At 42.6% G+C, this 20,507-nt stretch overlaps 1 protein-coding gene across 4 annotated transcripts in view; it reads right to left on the bottom strand.

Annotated features, from left to right (window-relative positions):
- Positions 1 to 16,018, bottom strand: part of LRBA (LPS responsive beige-like anchor protein) — a 395,208-nt gene extending 379,190 nt beyond the window's left edge. For 3 of the 4 annotated variants that reach the window (XM_030491547.1, XM_030491551.1, XM_030491549.1), the window contains exons 1-2: positions 15,760 to 16,018; positions 14,913 to 15,404 (exon numbers count right to left, since the gene is read on the bottom strand). In XM_030491547.1, coding sequence (XP_030347407.1) covers positions 14,913 to 15,149 — 237 coding nt within the window. In that variant the 5' untranslated portion in view covers positions 15,150 to 15,404; positions 15,760 to 16,018. Of the gene's footprint in view, positions 1 to 14,912; positions 15,472 to 15,759 lie in introns of those variants that run through there. The other variant, XM_030491548.1, reaches the window with a different exon arrangement.
- Positions 16,019 to 20,507: the final 4,489 nt, after the last annotated feature.

Below are 20,507 nucleotides of genomic sequence, written 5' to 3'. Positions count from 1 at the left end.
AATACTCCTTGATTTCTAAGTAGGAAGCATAGTATAACCTGCTGTGCTGAGAATTGGGAAGCCCAAAACAATTGTCCTCCTTTTCTAGCTCCCAACTCCATTTACTAGGTGCCTGGCTGCATCCAGCAGAAAACACACATTTGCTGCTGCTTTGAAAGCAGCGAGAGCCTGTTAGAAGAGTTTATCTGAACAAAGGGTGAACCCACACGTGTCTCTGGAGCACAGTATCATATAGTGGCTGCAAAAAATGAGTAGAACTTCAGAGAAAATACTTGAAGATTGCTTAAAATAGAAGGCATCAGGTAATCTTAACATATGAATCACTGACTCTCAAGAGCAACTTTTCAATTATTTTAACATCTTTTCTAGTTTTCATTTCAAAATCCTGAAATTCCATCTTGAGGAACCAAACTGGTTCTTTCTCATTTTCAAAGCTTAATCCTTTAGATTTGTAATTTAACCCAAGTGATGCAGAAGAAGCCTGTCATGGTTTAACTCCAGCTGGCAACCAAATACCATGCAGCTGCTCTTTCACACCACCCCTGCCCCCTGGGGTGGGATGGGGAGGAGAATCAGAAGAATGTAAAACCCACAGGCTGAGATAAGAACAGTTTAATAATTGAAATGTAGTAAAATATAATAATAATAGAAATAACAACAATAGGGATCAAAAAAAGAGGAGGAGGAATAAAAATCAAGAAACCCAAGTGACACACAACACAATTGCTCACCACCCACTGATGGATGCCCAGCCCATCCCTGAACAGCTATAAGCCCCTCACGGCCAAATCCCCTCCAGCTTCTATACTGAACATGACATTCTGTGGTATGGAATACTCCTTTGGCTAGTTCAGGTCAGCTGTCCTGGCTGTGCTGCTTTCCAGCTACTTGTGCCCCTCCTCACTGGCAGAGCATGAGAGACTGAAATGTCCTTGACTTAGAGTAAGCACTACTTAGCAACAACTAAAACATTGGTATGTTATCAACATTATTCTCAGACTAAATCCAAAACACAGCACTGCACCAGCTACTAGGAGGAAAATTAACTCTATTCCAGCCAAAAACAGGACAATGCCATTGACTTACATCTGGACCCATTCACAGGGAGAAGAAAATGGACATCAACTTTCCAAATGTTTCTGCTTAATAAGTTATGAACTCAAAAGCTTTTGAAGCTCAAGCTTTTCATTGCCAAGGCTGAATCTACATTGTGGGCTGTAAGAACAAATATTACAAAAACACAAAGACAGAACTTCTCATTGAACTATGTTGCCATTAGAACAAAGGAGCAATTGTGAAATATCTCTTGATGAAGCAGCACAAAAAGCACAGCCCCAAAGGTACTTTCCAACAGAGTGACTGTTGCATGCAGCTGCTTTGAGGTACTTTACTTTGTATCACCTGTCCAAAATTACCACTAGCTTCAGTTCTGCCAATTCTCTGCAATCCTATACATGAATGCTTCCAAAGCAGGTAGCTCCTGTACAGTAGAAGTAGCCTTTTCTAGTCCTTCACTGCTTTACGTATAAAAAAACCTGGATCTCCCTTCCTCTTCCTAGGAAACTTAAATTCAACTAAATGTGCCGTATCAGTCACGACCACCTGCCTGGAGCAAGTGAGACTTGATGCAGTCTGCAGAAACTTTGTTGGATTAAAGAGAAAGAGCCCAACATAACTCTTAGGGGCTCTGCTGTTTTTACAGAATTAGCAAATAAGAATACACTTTCTTCTTTTTGCTTTTATACCACCCATCCTTGATACGGAAATCATTCAAGCAAGAGGCATGAATATATCTCATAGAGAAATATGCTACTTCATAATACCAAATGCAGTGACTATATAAATACCTTGCTGGTTTACAGCACCAGAACTAGGAACGACACCATACAGAGATCATAACTACAGCATTCCACAGAGCAAAACACTGCCTGAAGGCAAAAACCAACCCAAACCCATGCTTGGGTAACTAATATTTAATTAATATAGTTGCTACATCCATTGTGTTTTCTTTGACACCACAGTTAATTTATCAGAGATATTTAGCCTGCATGCTGGTAATGGAAAATAGTTCCTCTTAGCCAAACTATTAACATTTCTATGCAAAGGCATCTTTGCTTTCAAAATTCTGGATGAAGTTTGAGGTTAGGGCATATTTTAATATACGAATTTGCACATACAATTACTACAGTTGAGAAATCCTTTACTCTGCTTTGATTCCGTCATTACAGTGATCAATACCTGTTTGAAGAATCCCTAAGTGTTTTCAAGCATTTTTTCCAACACACACAGTAAGGTCACCGGCAAACAAGCCCATTTAGAGGTATTCCTTGATAAACAAAACTCCTAGAGAGAGCTGACAAACAGAATTCTAACTATACCTCTAGCCTCATACATGTAAACAATAAATCTATAGAAAATACTAAAGCTGATTCTTAAAAGCTGTGAAATTGAGTACTCAACTGGAAGAATATAATTAAGCATTTAAAGCTGTTCACCTCCTCCCCCACATAGTTACCTTTAACAGGAAATTGAAACATCAAGATCGCTTCCAACAGGGTGCCACAGAAGTTAAAAGCACTGCAAGCCCACAGAAGACATACAGTAAGTGTATTCCAAAACTGAAGAGCTATTCCACAAAACAGGTGCCACACATGCCAGAAAATGGTCATTAAACCTGTGTCTGACTAGTCCTATTGTCAGTAATATGCAACATTACTACATTCAAATGCACAGAAATATCCTGTGCAGGATGATACTGGGCTTCAGCTACTAGATTAGGAACTTTAATAAGAATGAGCCATAAATTTCTCATTAAACCCTACATGTCAGTTAGCAACAGCTACCAAACTAATATACAGTGTCCCACTACAGAGTATAAAAAACCACAGATATTAATGTGTGTCTATGATAGATGAGTCAAAATCCACTGAAATAATTTGCCCTCTCCCTGCCTTCAAATCTATATTTAGCTTAAATTTCTGGCACCCTTCTGTACTTCAAAGTGATTTCTCCCCTTTCGCTGGAAGAATCACAGACTGGTTTGGGTTGGAAGGGACCTTAAAGATCACCTAAAGCTCATCTAGTTCCAACCCCCTGCCACGGGCAGGGACACCTTCCACTAGACCAGGTTGCTCAGAGCCCCGTCCAGCCGGGCCTTGAACACTGCCAGGCATGGGGGCAGCCAGAACTTCTCTGGGCAACTCGATCTCATGCCTCACCACCCTCACAGGGAAGAAATTCTTCCTTACGTCTAAACTAAATCTACCCTCTTTCAGTTTAAAACCATTACATCCTCATCACTACATTCCCTGATAAAGAGTCACTCCCCATCTTTCCTGTAGGTCCCCTTAAGGTATTGGAAGGCTGCTATAAGGTCTCTCCAGAGCCTTTTCTTCTCCAAGCTTTTCAAAAATGGCGGTTATGTTTCCCCTTTTCCAGTCAGTAGGAACTTCACCAGTCTGCCACCTTTCTAATATGATCAACAGTGACAAGATAACATTTAGACAGTCAGGATTTGATTTCAGAAGTTTGGATTTGAAACAAATACTTTCTAATCAAGTTTTACTACAGCACACTTAGAGTGATCAAACTAAACCGTTCATTTGTGATGTTATTTTAAGACAATTTCTTTGGCCAGTTAGGTTGCTTCTCTAAAATTTTACCTCTACCTCTATTCACGTGACTGGAATTTAAAGAGATCCCAACAACTCTCTGCATATCTGATTAAAAACCCCTATGGACATATCCATCTTTAAAGTGCTAAGAACAACAGCAAAGGCATCAAGATTAAGACTTAAGTTAGCTCTCAATTCAAACTTTGATTCCCCACCCTCACCCCCCAAGTTTCACTTTGTATCCAGTTTTCCAGGCTTCCCAATTCGCCACACAAAACCTAGCTAAGGGAAAACTTTAACAGACAAGTTTCCTTGTTACAGTCAGCCACATCATGTGACAATGTGAACATTATTTTTCCCCTTTGGGGGAAGGGAGGGACAGACAATACATGACACTAATTTGTACCTAGAAGTTGACGCTAATTTGTACCTAGAAGTTTTACATGACATTTTTTTCATCTTGCTCATCATGGCTTCTCTCAAGACAGAACACAGAAGTACTAAGCACATTCCTAAAACAAGATTTACTTGGAAAGAGCGGTACCACTTTTCTGCAAAATGACAGCACTATCCAGAAGCAAGAAACCCAAGTTTCTGTCACCTAAATCCTAAGTTTTTGAAATATGTCTAACCAACTCTGGCGATCTTTCAATCACAAGACAAACCCCTCCACATGAAGAAAATTCACCTTCCAGGAAGGAAACTGGGATTCTGTACACCATAAAAAGAACTTGACTAACATGCATGCAAGAAGTCCACTGACTTCCAGCTCCAAACCCTTCCTGTCATATATGAGTGACTGGAGAACTTTATTCAAACACCCTAACCACAAGGTCTGAGATTTGTTCTCTCTGTGCCATCTCTCCACACCCATGAGACTGGCCTATGAGCCTAGCCTTCACAGAAGAGGTGTTAGAAACGTGCCCTTACAAGTTACTTATGACACTGTCGCTACACGTACCTGACAAATGGCAATTTGAATCTCTTCCTACTAAAGATAGAAATCAGGGTGGCTTTCATTTCCTGCATAGGTGAGACTATACTAAGCCAGCAGAATTCCCAAAGAGCAATATAAATTTCACTTCAAAAGCAGCACACAGGAAGGGCACAAGTCTTTAATGCAGCTCCCAGATGAGTCTTAGAATAAACATCTCCTCAAAGGCAAGTCCCCTGCCAATCCACAGCAGCTGCAGCATGCAGTGGCACTCACAGGTCCCCAGCCTGCTAAAGAACCCAGTGAGTGCTCAGGACTCGCTTTTGCAGCCCAGGATGAAGGCAGCAAGTACCAGGTCTCCAGGAGGGGCAGGCGGGAGCAGAGAAAGGACAAAACAGAGTGTCCTGTTGTAAGGCTAAACAGTAGATAATCTAGCATGGATCTTTTCACAGAGCTTTATTGTTGAGCTGGGCACCACTGCTACCTTGCATAAGGAAATCTGAAGTGTTAAGAACATCATAGCTTCAGAAGGTGACCCTTGACTGCAGATTACAAAGCAGACAGAGAACATTTTGCAATCCCAATTGAAATATCCACCCCAGCATCTTAGTGTTCTCCCATTCTATAATATCAGCAATATATTAAACATACATACATTGGCTACTGCAAAATGCATTCTAAAAATGCAGTCACAGTTACTCAGTTTCATATTCCACATCAGATACCTAAAAGTCAGCCACCGTGGCACCTAAATTATACACTGGAATCAAATCCTACACTGTAACTAAGCTCTCATTAGAGAGAGGGAGGCGGGGAAAAGAAAAGCTTGCAAGTTCTTTTCAGTCAAGTTCACAACCAAAACTAGAGACAAATCACATGCTTAGTTTCAACAAAAACATTAGCAGGAGGCAGATGCTGACTGGACTGATAGTTTCCATTTGTTTATTTAAGTCATGCACCATTACCAACATTAGTCATTTGGCTCCCATTCCGCCCCTGACTGCATTGTTCTAAAGCTTATCAGCAATTCTACCTCTGTATTATTGGCCATTTTTTTTAACTTATGTCTATGATTGCACATAAAGAACCTTGGAGGAGGGAAGAATTAAGCATTACTTAATTGCAAGGCCTGCCTAAATCATTAATAATCCTGCAAAAAACAATTGCCTTTAGGAACACAATTTTAATCCCAAGAAACGCAAACAGCATAATTTAAAGACTTGACTAATAATGGACTACTTAAACTTAAAAGCTGCAGGATCAGCCTTTATTCAGCAATTCTACAGCAACAGGGTTTACCTTATTCTACCCCCTGACCCATCCCCATCCCAGATGTATTTGGTAAAGCAACCAGTACAATTCCCACCCAAACCTGCACGGTTTCATAAAGGAACCAATTTGTGAGAGATTTATCAAGCAAACATTCAGCATCTTGGACTCCATAATCACATACTTCCCAGTCCACTCCAAGATGCTACTGGTTCTCTTGATGCTCTTTTTAGAAGCGAAATTGCTCTCCCACCACAGTGACCATCTTGCCTGCTGCTTACTGGTGCTTCCAGCATCCCCAAAAGAGAGAACAAGCAAGCCACACATCACCCTATGGACTGTTACAGTTACTGTTTTACAGGGCTAGTCCACTCTAAAACTAGACATTTGGAGTAAGTGGGGCAAATAGAATAGACTTCATTTCACTAGTTTATTTCTGTAACTTCGAGAGCAACTGCTGATAGCAAAGGGAGGAGGTGGGATGGGGGGGAAGTTGACACAAATACAAATAACACACTTCCATAGAACAGATGAGTCTAAAGTGGTTACTCTGGTTTTGATTTTCAGTTGCAAAGGAACACTAACCCAGTAGCTCTTTAAGTGTTGTTTTCTTCAGTTGCAGCAACAGAACAGGTTTTTGCCAGAACAACTCAGTTTCAGCTGAACCAAAAATAATCTGTATTTACTGTATAATGCATATGAAATTTTTTTGCTAGATGTATGTAGAATACAAAATCATCAACAGAACTACTCATATGCAGGCTGCAGTAGAGAGACTTGCAGCTCAAACTCACAGAGCAGCTCCAGGAGGCAACAGAGCACATCCTATTCCCACTGGCTATTCCCATTTAAATATCATCTCAAGGCAGCTATTAACAAGAAAATCATGCCTGGGACATAGCTGCTCCCAGCTCCCCAGTTATTACTAGAGAAATCCAGTGCAACAGAAGGCACTAGGTTTTCTTCTCCACAAATTAGTTTCTATTTAGAAACTACTTATGCCTGTTCCTGAAGCTTTGGAATCTAAAGCACTGTAGCAATGCAAGCTCTTCACAAATTACAACAAGCTTCCAGTATCAGCACAAAGACTACAGTGTCTCACGGAAAGGTACAACTACAGCCATGCAGCATCACTATTTAGCGAATTTGATTACAGCAGTTATGCAAAGATGCGTCTTGATTGCTATCTGCTCTAAATATGGAGCACTGCATACTGGAAACTACAGACTCCACTGGCCGCTTGTGGTATTAAAAAAGCAGGTGGCAACAGTATCCTGTTTTATGCAAATCAATCGGAGCCCTCAGACTCCTGGCAAATAGCCAGAGCTCCCAGACAAAGTCTGAAGGTTTCCCAGAGGAAAAAAGAAATGATCAAACTAGTTTTTGGACAGGCAGTAATATGCTCTAGCACGATATGAGGTCTAACAGAAAAATCCAGAATTAGTTAAAACAGAATCATAATGTAAATTAGGACATCAGTAATTAGGTCAAGCTAATAGTAAAAACCACCAAGCAAATGTTATGAAGAGGCCAGCGAGGCCTCTAGGGGCTGTGGAAGACAGGGGAACAGCAGAAAGTTAGCTAACTGTAATTAGTGATTATGAACAAAAACTTTCTTCCAGATTGACCCATTTAAAATAAATAGAAGTTCTTTAAAAAGATATGCATAAATTTAATGCATGCAAGACTGAATTTGACAGAAAAGATTCTTAAAGGGCTTTATACACAGAAGCAGCAAAGGTAGTGAGTAGCTATTTCACATCCAATGACTAAACCGTAAAGCGTATTTAATCTGTGGCACAGATTAAAGCTTCCTCCTTAAGGTTTATAAAGAACTTCATGACCACATAAAGACAGAAGCTATAAATGCTTTAAGTTACCAACTTATCTAGTAAAAATAAAACCCAAAAGTCAAAAGTCAAAACACCATGCCAAGTGGGATACAGTTCAGAATGACTGCAGCTTCCTCAATAGGTGGTAAAACTAATATATGGATAGTGAAAGAAACCACAGAGAAAGCTCATTTCTATCTTTCATTTTCTCTTTCATTTATCTTTACCTTGAAATCTTAACACACACACAAAAAAAAAAAAACAAACATATTTGATGATTTTTTTAGAAGACTCGGACTTCAGCAAGCTTCAGCATCTAAATGCTGTATCAAACCAACTCTGCCTTAAGAAAGAATTAAGCAAATACCTCATCTCTGATTTTCCTCAACCTCTAGTATTCATGCAATACAGCCACTTCAAAAAAACCTTCTCTTTACTCACACTCTTCTTGAATCTGCACACTTCGGTTCATCCCTCCAATAATCTCTTCCAACGACATGAATAGCTATCTATTTTTATCTCACTTGGCAACGTCCAGCCTTTGTAACAACCTTGACATGCCATCCACCTATTTCTCCTAATTTCATTCTATTCCCTAATCCATAAATGCTCCTCCTGAGCCAGTCCATATGGCCACTACATTACAGTGCTCTCTCTGCTACGGGGTCAGGCCAATGGTCCATCTCACCCAGTATTGTCTGACAGAGGTGATACAAAATACTACTGAGAGAGCACAAAGCAACCACAATAGATATCTGACTCCCTCTCCTTTGTTACAGACACCAACTAGAAAAATCTGTCATTGACCTGATACATTCCCCTCTAACTCAGAATTCCAAAGTATGCTGTGAACACATTTTAAGCAGGCTTACTTGTAGAATGGACTGCTAATTAAAAATTGTCTATCAAATATTGCATTATTAAGAGATTATATATGCAAATGCCTTGTTCAGCCTTGCTTTTTTAGCCTTATTTTAGGTTTGTGCAGAGCTACTAAGGACAGTACAGGATGCCAACACTCCTGCGTGTCATTCACAGGCTTTTACAGGCACTTGAAACTTCACATTAGTCATGAGAAGCTATAAAAATTGACCAGTCAGAGGAAGAGTGAGAAAAACTGAACATTTTCCTGTGGTCTTAAGGTTTTGCCCTCAACATATTGTCATCCTACAGTGTATCTTAAGCTGCAGTCACAGAAGTGAGGTGGTATCACAGCCAAAGTTGAATCAGCTCCTCTTCAGATTCTAAACAATTTTCTTCTAAATTGCAAGCATGCCTAATTCAAGACTGCCATTACCACCTCACTTGCTACATTACCTGCCTTTCTCAGCTGATGACAAAGTTTCCCTAAATTCCTACACTTACTATGCAGGATGATATTTCCATTAACTACAAAGTTGCATCGATGCCTGAGAAAAACCCAGGGTGCATCACTTCAATGCTAAGTGTACCCAGAACTACTCAGAATACATTCTAACAAGAGAGAGGTCTGTAATTCTTATTTTAAGTGAAGGGTGACTCCCCTTACTCAAGAATTTTGAGCCAGGTAAAGTCTGACTAAATGAGGCTGAGAGATGTCTTTCACCAGCGAAATACACCAAAATCATCTTTTACTGTTATCAGATCCCAAATTATGTGTCTTCAGATCCATGAAGATGACTTGGAATGAAGGAACCTAAATCAATTCATCAAAATGGGCATAAGCCTGCCACTGTGGAAGGGCCAGCAAGAAGTTTGCATCTGATATATTTTAGAAGAAGAACATTGAGACTTGAGATTTGGAAGCATTACAGATCCTTTGCTGAATTCCACTCATTCACCAAGTGTAAAACCATGTATGATCGCCAAGACAGCTGACTGTCCAAGTTACTGTCATTTTAAGAAAACCTACAAGCTTGACCCAGCTAAAGCCATGGCCTTCTCTTATCACTGTAAATGGACAGAAGTGACTGAACTGGGATAACTGTAGCCAGAGGTGTGCTTACTGGGAACCTACTAGGGAAGACTGCCTATATTAAGAAACACACAATATTTAGTGGTGTTCTAGCAGTATTTGGTTACTTTCACTTGTCAACAGTGTCAATAAGTTTATACAGAAAATAAAACATAGCATTCCCTAAAAACATACTGTAAGGTAATAAAAACCAATGCATTGTTATGAAGACATCTACGGTGCATTTCTACTACTGTAATACATTTAATTTTATTACCATTAGCTTCGGGGGTTTTCTGTACGAAGGTACATGCAAAAAAGTGAACTGAGATGAAAAAAGGGGAATTTCTATTTCATGAAATCCGTTGCAGTAATGTTTCAGTAGCATTCATACCAAATTAGAAACCTGTTGTAGCAGCAGGTGATGCTATTAGCTTTCAATGTGAATAATGATAGAGTTTATATTGCAGAAACCATAGCAATGGAGACGTGACAAAAAGAGCAGAGGGCACATGAGTGGAAGGCAAACAAGTGGCAGTCCTGACATTTATCTCAGATTTCTTCTATAAAACAAGCCAAGTAAGCTTGAGGAAGAAGGTTACTTAAAAGGAAGAAACAAAGAAAGTAAACAGTAAGAAATTCAAAAAGTTATATTGATTTTTGTTTGTGGTTTTAGAAGAGTCTGGCAGAACTGGGAAAGGTGACAAATGAAGCTTATAAAGTAATTTTAGTCTCTGTTCCTCAGATCCTGTTATTTTTCCTCCAAAGGTGATAAAAGCCTAAGATTTCTTTCTCATTTGCACTTTGTCACTAGGTAACTCTTGCTGAGGACCTCATAATCCATGAGCAGAATCAGAAGCAACAGGCACATTCTCCTCCCCAGAGACAAAGCATTAAAAAAATAAAAAAATAAAAAAAAAAAATAAAGTCTCTAAAGTCAACACAGACTGAGGAAAAAGCCCAAACAAACAAAAAAGCCCAAACAACTGAAGGACATTATAGGCACTAGAACAATTAGAAGTGCTAAAGCTTTTTAAAATAAAATTGGTTTAGAGCAAGGCCTGACATTTCTTTAGAGAAGTGCAGAAAGTCTATACTACCTGTTGCCTCTATACACTAGTCGCTTGAGACCCGTGTAAATTCTGGCATGAAGTGCCCAAACTGAATTATACCAATACCACAGACAAAGACAATAGTTGTATAGTCATCTGCTTGAAGCACAGAATTTTGCCAGAATATCCATTTCCCACCAGAAGCCTAATAATGCAGCACAGTTAACCACTGTACATACAGCATTCATTATGAATGAAACACTCGCCAGTGAGAGCCCTTTACCTACTGACAGACGAGGATATCCAGTGACCTAAGTTTTATATATAAACAAGAAACTTACAATAACTTGGTAACAAGACAACATTGACATATGATACAAGACAAGCCTGTTTAGAATGGAGTAATGGAGCAGAGCAGAAGCTCCATCCAGAATTCTAACCCAGCAAAGATTTTGCAGGAGCTCCTATATTTCCAATGCAGGTTGCTTAGCCTTCAGAACAGAATTTATTCTCTACACCTGAAAACTTCAGATCCTAAAAATCTCGACACGACTAACACAGTACTGTAACTAACTTAGAAATATGTTTTAAAGTTTTGCCACTTGCTGAATAATTTCTACTACTCTATCTGAAAGTTTCTTCATTAGTTGGAGGATCAACTTGTCTTTCTGTTGTACCAATGAAAACAACATAGCTATTTTAAGTTAGTAACAGACCCCACTGTAAGTAATTCATTTTTCCATTCTATCGTCTCTTACCAGGAGATTTTTTTATTTTAATAAACTAAGAGGGGCAGGGAGCAGATACGAGGTAATGAACAGGAATAGACCTAATTTGTATACAAAGGAAATTCAAGGAGTTACTGCTGCCCAGAGTCAATTACAACTATAATTCACAATGCATGAGCAATATATACCAGTATTATATTTACTGTCAGAAAAGTAGCAAAACAGATTAATACTTGAACAAGAATGTGCTTGTAAAGTTTTTCACAGAATAACACACTTCATTAAAGTCAGTATTTTCCTCCTCAATTTTAAGTGCTGAAATACACAAAGCCATACCTAACATGGGCTGGAAAACTAGGTTCTCAGAGAATACCAAGCAAAACAAAGCAGATCAATTTGAAGATTTCTAAGAGCAGTCTTTCCAAAGACAATAAAATGAGACTACCAGAGTTTTGACGCATGCTACAAGGAAGCTCACTAAGCACTCTGTTATACTGCTGGACGAAGAAAATGTTATAGCTGGTTCTCAGCTCCAAGATCCAACACTGCTGGACTGAACAAGTTATTTACTCGAGAACTACAGAACCTGAAATTCTTTAATAAGCAGCAGGCCAATTACTTTGCACTTAGGCTTTTGACCTTCTGAGACTTTCACATATAGATCATGACCATCTCTTAAAGATGAGGAACATCAGGACAGCACTTCTTTTGATTCTCCATCACACAGAGAAATTTGCCATCAACTCCATATGATACACCAAGCTTGAAGAGCATAATTAAGAGCAACACGTTTGCTCAAGAAATAAAAATTTAGGTCAGCTAATCTGCCTTTTTAAAAAATAAACTCTGCGCATTTGAAGGTGGTTATGCTATGAAGAATAAGTATGCAAAAACACCTTTTGACCCAGATTTGCCCAGCCCTCCTTCCACTCTGGTCTAAAGACATCTCACTTTAGTAATCAAAAAAATCCCCCAAATACCGTATGTTTCCTCCTTTCAACGTACAAGAAGAAAGCTGGCTGACTCCTGCTAACGCTGCTAAAGTAGTGCACTTATGAGTCACCAAACCGAGCGAAACCCAACAGAAGGAGATATGTTGGGTCTAACCCCATTTTCACACCCTCAACTGAACCTACACACATGAGTAAACTCATTCTGAAAGCTACTGGGAAACAAGGTACCAGAAAAGCCATAGCCCAGATCGCTTCATCACATAAAACGTAAGTCTTCTCTGCACACACAGAAAAGTACACCATTGCTAACCAATACTGCACACGTCTTAAATTCTGATCAGTGTGATTTTAGAGGTATTAACAAAATGAAGAGGTCACAGCTAATGACTGAGCAGAGGCAGAAATGAATGACGGATGAGTATTGCTTTGTAGGAAGGCCTCACATCCCAGAAAGCTAGATTAAAAAGTCAGCTTAACAGTTTTAACCCAAAAAAAAGAAAAAAGAAAAAATATCCAGAAAAAATATGCTTTCTGGAACAAAAACTATTAATTCTTTGGTTGGTTTGATTTTTTTTAAGCACTCCAGTTTTAATAAAACCACAAAACCACAGAATGCCAAGACATCTTCTCTTTTCAAATTAAGTCACCCATAGTTGATATGTTTTCCCAGCACTCAAGAGAAACCAAGGGAACAACTTCCTTTGATATTGCTCAAAAATTTCGATATTGTTCTCACATAATCCAGGTAAAGTATACCAAACTATGTGCTTTTTCATGATTGTTATTAACTGACTACTTCTGCTCTGATCAAAATAACGTGGGGCTGGACATGAACTTTAGACTCTCACATCTTAGGCAGGTGTCCTGGAACAGTTGGGGAATCTTCTCGGAGAGGTCAGGGATATTATTTCACTTGCAGAAAAAGTGAAAACAGTTTCAAAAATTTCCAGGGCCAGAAACTCTCCCCTAGTTATATTTGGGAAATTAAGATCCAGGAGAATGCACTCCACAGGACAAACCCAATGATTCTATGTACCAAGCTGAATTTTTTGTTCCTTTCTTGCCCAAGATGGAGCAGAAAAGGAGTCCCAGGATCAAGGAGCTTTTACATTTTTAATTACTCTGCTGAACCTCCTTCCACTGCTGCCATAAAATACACCTCCAGTACACCACTCAAAAGACCATGCTAGAAATAAAGTAAAATTTGACACGCTCATGAACAATTTCCCCTCACACAAGTGTCCTAAATCGTAAACTGTTTACCAGAATCTCCCTTTGAACCTCAGGTCCAAGTACCTCAGGGTTTTGTCAAGGACAATTGTCAAGTGGACTCTAAGTAACTTAAATCACTTCCTCATACTTGAAGCATCCAGGAAAACTCTGATCTGCACTTCATTTTTGCCATTACTGCAGCTTCTCTGCAGTGAAACTTTTATCCAAGCTATTTAGAGAATTACTTTCTGCTAATATGAAAATATTCAAAAAATAAACATTTATCATAGCCCAAGAAGATAACATCAAAAGCATTAAACAGATACAGTACGCAAATATTTAGTGACCACTGAAAGTTGCTCATAGCAAAGACTACGACTAACAAAATAGCTGAAATGCAAAGAGTGATTAAAAACAGTATGCCTTTTGTGTCAACTTTCTTTGTTACCGAGCTTTACACTATTACATGCTCTCACTTCCTGGTTTGTCAGGAACCACACAGTTTAAAAGTCAAAGGTGCTCACTAAAAGGAAGAAGGAGGAACCATGAGTATTTTTAGAGATGTTTTAAGATCTCTGATAATAGCAGAGTTTCTGTGTAAACTTTTCTTTGTAAACAGTTTATCTCCTAATGTTTGGTGTCCTTCATCAATCAAACATCAACAACTAGCCTAACAGTTTTAAGTGTGGCCCAAGAAGTTCAACAGTATATTATGTTTGCCACTTGAACAGGAAAAGTTGTATCCCCAATTTTTACTGAGATCTAGTAATGAAGTATTAAATACATCTATACAGTATTTAAAAAACAGCATCTAATTCATTAATAAAAAAGGACACTACAACCATGTTCTATTGTTCCCAACAAGCAGAGGAAGAAAAGCATTTGAATGAACTGCTCCCCGACACCCCCACTCCCTGTACACTGAACATGAAAGTTCCGCCTACTTCCAAAGCAAACGGGAAGCTAAAAAGGAAGTAAACATCTTCATGGGAAAAGTTGTTTGTCTTTAAAAAGTAACATGTGTATTTGTTTATTCTGATGACAGCTTGAGTTACTAAATCAATATTTAGTTTTCTTGTTCAGTACACCTGTTGAATGTTTAAATATGAAAATAGGGTTCTCGGTTGTAAATAAAGCAACAATTTCTCTGAGGTAGACTAAAGAGGATGCTGTTTAGAGCTGTTTCAAATGTATATATAGAGGCCCGTATGCTTTATTTTCAGCATTTGTCATCCATAAGCAAAGAGAACCTAACTGAAATCTAGTGTGGTAAAAGTAAACACGTAAAAAAATACTGACAGGAAAATAACGTCAGAAAAGCACAGGATTCTTCTGTGCACATATGCTGCTCTTCTCCCTCCTCCCCAAAACGGCAACCAACTTACCAGATTAAACACAGTATCGACCAAGTCTCTGTTGGACACTTCGCCAACTTCCACCAGTCCTGTCAGCACCACAAATTTCATCTTGATACCTCGGATGGGGACTCCTGGATTCAAAGGCTGCAGCACGCTTGCCCCTTCAGCAGCATTTCCTTCTTTCCCCGCTCCTCCTCCACTACCACCTCCTCCTCCTCCATCATCACCTGTTGGCTGAATAACTTGTTTGTCTTCACTCGCCATGGCTAGTTCCCTTCAGGTTACGACTTGAAGCGCCAGCGGCACACGCTCGCCGCTCCGGGAAGAAGGGGCGACTCGGGCTCCCGGGAAGGCAACCGGCGGCCCGCTTCTCTTCTTCGTCTCCGGCTCCCGAGGAACCCGCGTCCGGCGGGCGGGCAGGCAGGGCCGGAGGGAGGACGCGCCCTCGGAGTCCCGGCTCTCTCCTCAGCCGGAGGCGTCTGTCCGCAGCTGTGTGCCCTCACGCAGATATTTACAGCCCTGAAGGACAACCCGAGATATCATTCAGTTCGCGGCGAGCCGGGCGCTCCCCTCTCGCCCGGGGGTCCCGCCTCCGGCCAGCGGCCCCGTCCCCTGCCCCGCGCCGGCAGCGGCGGCCGCCTCAGGAGCTCACGCGTCCCCCCGCGGAAGCCCCGCCGCACGGTGAGAGCCGCGCTCCGAGCGCGGTACTGAGGGGTTTAATTTTCATTAATTTTTTTAAAGGAATACGCTCCTCCTTCCCTCTCGGCTCCTTGTCTGCCGCTTGCCCGGCTCCCGCTCTCGTACCGCCGCCGCCTCCCTGGCTGCGGGCGCCGACAGGTGCAGCGACCCCGCCGCCCAGCAAGTTCGCACTCACCGCTCGCCGCCCGGCGCCGCTGCGGCGGGGGCACGGGCTGCCCTGACGCCCGGCTCTGGGGCCGGGAGGCTGCTGCGCTGCTCTGCGCTGCCCCACTCGCCGGCTGCGGAAGGCGGGCTGCGCCGCGCCGGCCGCCCCTCTCTCCGAAAAGCGCCTGAAGTTTCCGCAACCACCGCCGCTTCACGCCGCGGTCTCGATTAGCCCCATCTCTTCCTGCCGATGCTGCCGCTCTCTGCCGCCATGACAGCCCTGAGCCCCCGGAGCGCCGCCGGCCGAGGAGCCGTGCGCCTGCGCGGCCGGGCGCGGGCGGGGCGGGCCGGCGCTGCGCGAGGCGGGCGCTGCCGTCTCGCGCACTCACAGGTGCGCCCAGGTGAGCGGGGCGCGGGCGGGAGCTGCGTCCTGCGCCTCGCGAGCTGCCTCAGCGCCGCCGCCCCTCAGGGGCCGCGCACCTGTGGAGACCCCGAACGCTGTGGGGCTGTTATAGGACGGTGTGAAGTCTGCCGCTCCTGAAGCGGTTTTTCTTTTGGAGGTTTTTATGTGTTTTGGTTTGGTTTTAATAAAAGAAACCATACGCGTGCAGCAGAACCGGCGTAAAAAACTAGCTGCGCGCTCCGCGCTCACGGCCCCGAACCGGAGCAAAGCCGCAAGCAGGCGGCACGGCAGTAACACCTTTGCAGGGGAAGGGAGCGCAGGTTTAAAGGCTCCAGCTCCTGCCACCTCAGGGAGGGAGTGGGAAGGCTGGGGCACCCTCCCATCCCCGTCAGTAGCGATCCTGGGGCGGCGGGTGATCGGCTTCCCCACCCTAACCTCTGCCCTGAGCGTCCTTCCTCCCCTGGTAACCGCTCTTTGGGGAGCGAATATAGGTCATAGGAGACACCGCCCAGATGTGACGAACTGAGGTAAAAGGAGTGCCAGAGGAGGGAGGAAAACTTGCCCTCTTCCTTCAGGTTAAAAGCCTGTGAAGGTAGCGCTGGTTGTTTCGGGTTGGCGTCGGAGGCAGCTCGGTTTGCTGAAGGGCTTGACCCGAGGAGGCGTTCCGCGGGCCGCACCCGCTGGGCTGGCCGCGGGCGGTTGCCTGGAGGGGGTTCCCGTCAGCAGCTCCGTTTCCCGGCAGCGGGGCGGGAAGAGGCGCTCCTGTCGACGCCCGGCAGGGCCGGCCCGAGGACTGACGCGGCCTCTCCGAGCCCCTTGGGGGCTGCTGTCACACCGGGCCCAGCGAAGGGGGCGGCAGTGTTAAAACCGGTGCGCTCAGCCCCCGCCGGGTAGCCAAGTCCCGAAGTGGGCGGTCAGGTCCTCGGCGGGCGGGCGGCCGGGCGGAGGCGCGGCCTGCGTTCCCCTCCCCGCCCCTCGGCCGGGCTCCCGCGGTATCTCCTGCGCTGGGGGTTAAGCATGAAATTTTTAATATACTATCCTAGGATTTTAGTGTTGATATACGCGAATTTCTACGGAAGGTTCTGCACAGTGTTCTCCAACTACCTATTCAGTTTCTAATTCTTTTTCAAGTGAACAGATATTAAAAATTAATCAGTCACCTGAACAATTATGAAAACATGTTAAATTAATGCCCTTTCAGTATTAGTCAACCTATGTAGGTCTAGGAGCCACATTTTCTCAGAGAATTCTTATATTATTCACATCATCTGATCATTGAAAGAACTAACAAATGCTGCAAGTATGGCCAACACTTTCTGTGGTTTCGCTAGCAAAGGTTTCTAGATGTATGGCTGTATTGGGTTCCTGCGGTAAGGTTTGGGAGGAGGGGCTACAGGGGTGGCTTTTGTGGGAAGCTGCCAGAAACTTCCCTTATGTCCAATATAGTCAATGCCAGCTGGCTCCAAAACAGACCTGCTGCTGGCCAAGGCCAAGCACATCAGCAGTGGTGGCAGTGCCTCTGGGATAATGGATGTAAGGAGAGGAAAAAGTTATTGTGCAGGAGCAATTGCAGACACAGAGAGGAGTGAGAGCATGTGAGAGCAACAGCTCTGCAGACACCAAGGTCAGTGCAGAAGGAGGGGAGGAGCTCCAGGAGCCGGAGCAGATTCCCCTGCAGCCCGTGGTGCAGACTATGGTGGGGCAGGCTGTTCCACTCAGCCCATGGAGGTCCACCACAGTGGAGCAGATCTCCACCTGCAGCCAGTGCAGGACCCCACACCAGAGCAAGGGGATGCCCAAAAGAGGCTGTGACCCTGTGGGAAGCCCATGCTGGAGCAGGCTCCTGGTGGGACCTGTGACCTTGCAGGGGACCCACGCTGGAGCAGTTCATGAAGAACTGCAGCCTGTTTGGTCTCCTGATCATTCTCCCATGGGAGGGATCCCACACTGGAGCAGGGGAAGAGTGTGAGGAGTCCTCCCCTGAGGAGGAAGGAGCGGCAGAGACAACGGGTGATGAACTGACCACAACCCCATCCCCTGTCCCCCTGCGATGATGCAGGGGGAGGAGGTAGAGAATTCAGGAGTAAAGTTGAGCCTGGGAAGAAGGGAGGGGTGGGGGGAAGGTGTTCTTAAGATTGGGGTTTATTTCTCATTATCCTACTCTGATTTGATTGATAATAAATTAAAATAATTTCTCCCCTACTCAGTCTGTTGTGCCTGTTACAGTCATGGCTGAGTGATCTCTCCTTGTCCTTATCTCAACCCACAAGCCTTTCATTGTATTTCCTCTCCCCTGCCAAGGAGGCAAGTGACAGAGCAGCTTTGGTGGGCACCTGGTATCCAGCCAGGGTCAATCTACCACACAACACAGTTTTTCTAGAAGATGGCTTTCTGAAATGGTGTGCAATGTTCCTGATAAGCATGCTAAAGGAGATTGTACTTTTTAAACATTAGCCATTATTCTAACTGGATATATTATAGTTAAATAATACATCAACTTGCCTGTGGTCTGATTTGGGAATGCCATAATCTGTCTGTGTTGATATCAAACTTCTTCTGGTTTGGGAACAAAAAATGAAAGACACTCTGGAACATGTTCCATTATAATAATTGTTCCATTCCCTCCCTACATAATTTTCTCACATTGTTACATTTATCTATATAATATTTGTCAGGACTAGAAAATTTCATAGCTGCTTTCCTGTTTGAAGTTCCAAGTCCTAAGAAAGGAGTAAGCTCTTTTTTTTCTTTCTCTTCTCTGTTCCCATAGCTACATACATACATACATACATACATACATGCATTATTAGGAAGAGATGGTAATCTCTAATTTGAGTGGCAAACATCTGCAGTTTCTTCCTTAAAATTATAAATTTCAGAACTGTAATGCTGACACGTTCAGTCTCTACGAAGCTACAGTGAGCCTGTGTGATTATACACATGCTGTGTAATCTTGACATTTTAATCTTAGAGTTTCCTGATGCCAGCATTTCTTATGCTTGTTTTAGATTTCTCACGTCTATTGCTTGAGATTCCGTGTCTTTCTGTAGTTTTCTAAAGTGTTGTCTTCCCGCTTGTAAGAAAGATCTAATTTTTATTTGAGCCTTTAAACTGGCTAAGTACGCATTTTCACACACCAGTTTTACCTGCCTGCTTTTAAGTATTGCCTATCTCCATATGGCTGGCCTTTAAGCTCTTCATCAGACTATCTGCAACCAGGCAAAGGCAGAAATGAAATAATGTTTGGATTTTTTTCCCTACCTAGTGACTTGGAGTATGGATTCCATCTGTGGCCTCTCCTGTTATCTGCGTAGATTGCAACATTTGTTGTGAATCTTCATCTGTTTTCTTCTTTGTTTAAACATCACATTAGAAACAAAATAAATAAAACCCAGCTAAATGGATTTCAGATGTTTTCAGCCAAACTGCGTACTCTAACAGCCAGCAAATCCACTTCACCAGTGAAGTCATGTTGAATCCTGTCAGATCTTCCTATATTTTCTTACAGATAAATAAATACTTCTCGACTGGTCTTGATTGTTAAAGGCAGTGGGGTATGTGACCAGTCAGAGCAGGTCCAGCAGACTGCCAGCTTAGGGTTCCAGACACAGTTGTTTGAATTTGGTTTTTCAGCCAGGTAAAACCAACATTCAGTTCTCCAGATGATTTGTTCTCTATTTGGACTGGTTTTATGTCAAGCAGACATTTTAGTTGCCAAAAACCCACTACTGAAGGTGTGGAGAAATAGACTATGTTAGATAAAAGTTATTTAAAGTATAGGTGAGAATGTGGAGTAAACCCTATCTTAATCCTTTGCCCTGAACTTCCCAAGTGTGGTTATAACTCTAATGCTGGTTCTGCCTTCCACAATCAAACTAGAAGTGCTGGGCTAGGGAATAAAACACGACAGGAAGTTTTCTCTAAACCGTACAACCCAAAAGAAAATCGCAAAACATGGATTAAAAATGAACTTAAACCCCAGATGGGGAATTCTATGGAAAGTACCAGTAAAGTCTCTGAACTTGGTTTTAAGAAAAATATACTTTCTGTTTAAAAAACCTTTTAAAGTATTACCACACATGCTGGTTTAGAAGCTCTATTCAGATGTTCTGAGCCCTCTATTAAGCCCTGATCAGGTCCCACCTAGGATGCTGCATCCCACTCTGGGCTGCCCAGTACAAGAGACACCTAGGCATACTGGAGCGGATACTGTGGCAGGCCACAAAGAAGACACTCAAGCATCTAATGTGTTCAGTTTTGTTGGGGTTGGATGGAGAGCTCATGACACCCAGTGATGTCAGAAGTAGTTTTGAATTAAGTACATTTTAGTAATGAAATACTCAGTCTTTAAGCAAAATGTGGGAAAAGCATTAATA

The sequence above is a fragment of the Strigops habroptila genome, chromosome 7, assembly GCF_004027225.2.
Source record: "Strigops habroptila isolate Jane chromosome 7, bStrHab1.2.pri, whole genome shotgun sequence".
Taxonomy (NCBI): Eukaryota; Metazoa; Chordata; class Aves; order Psittaciformes; family Psittacidae; genus Strigops; species Strigops habroptila.
This window is presented reverse-complemented; position numbering and strand designations above follow the sequence as displayed.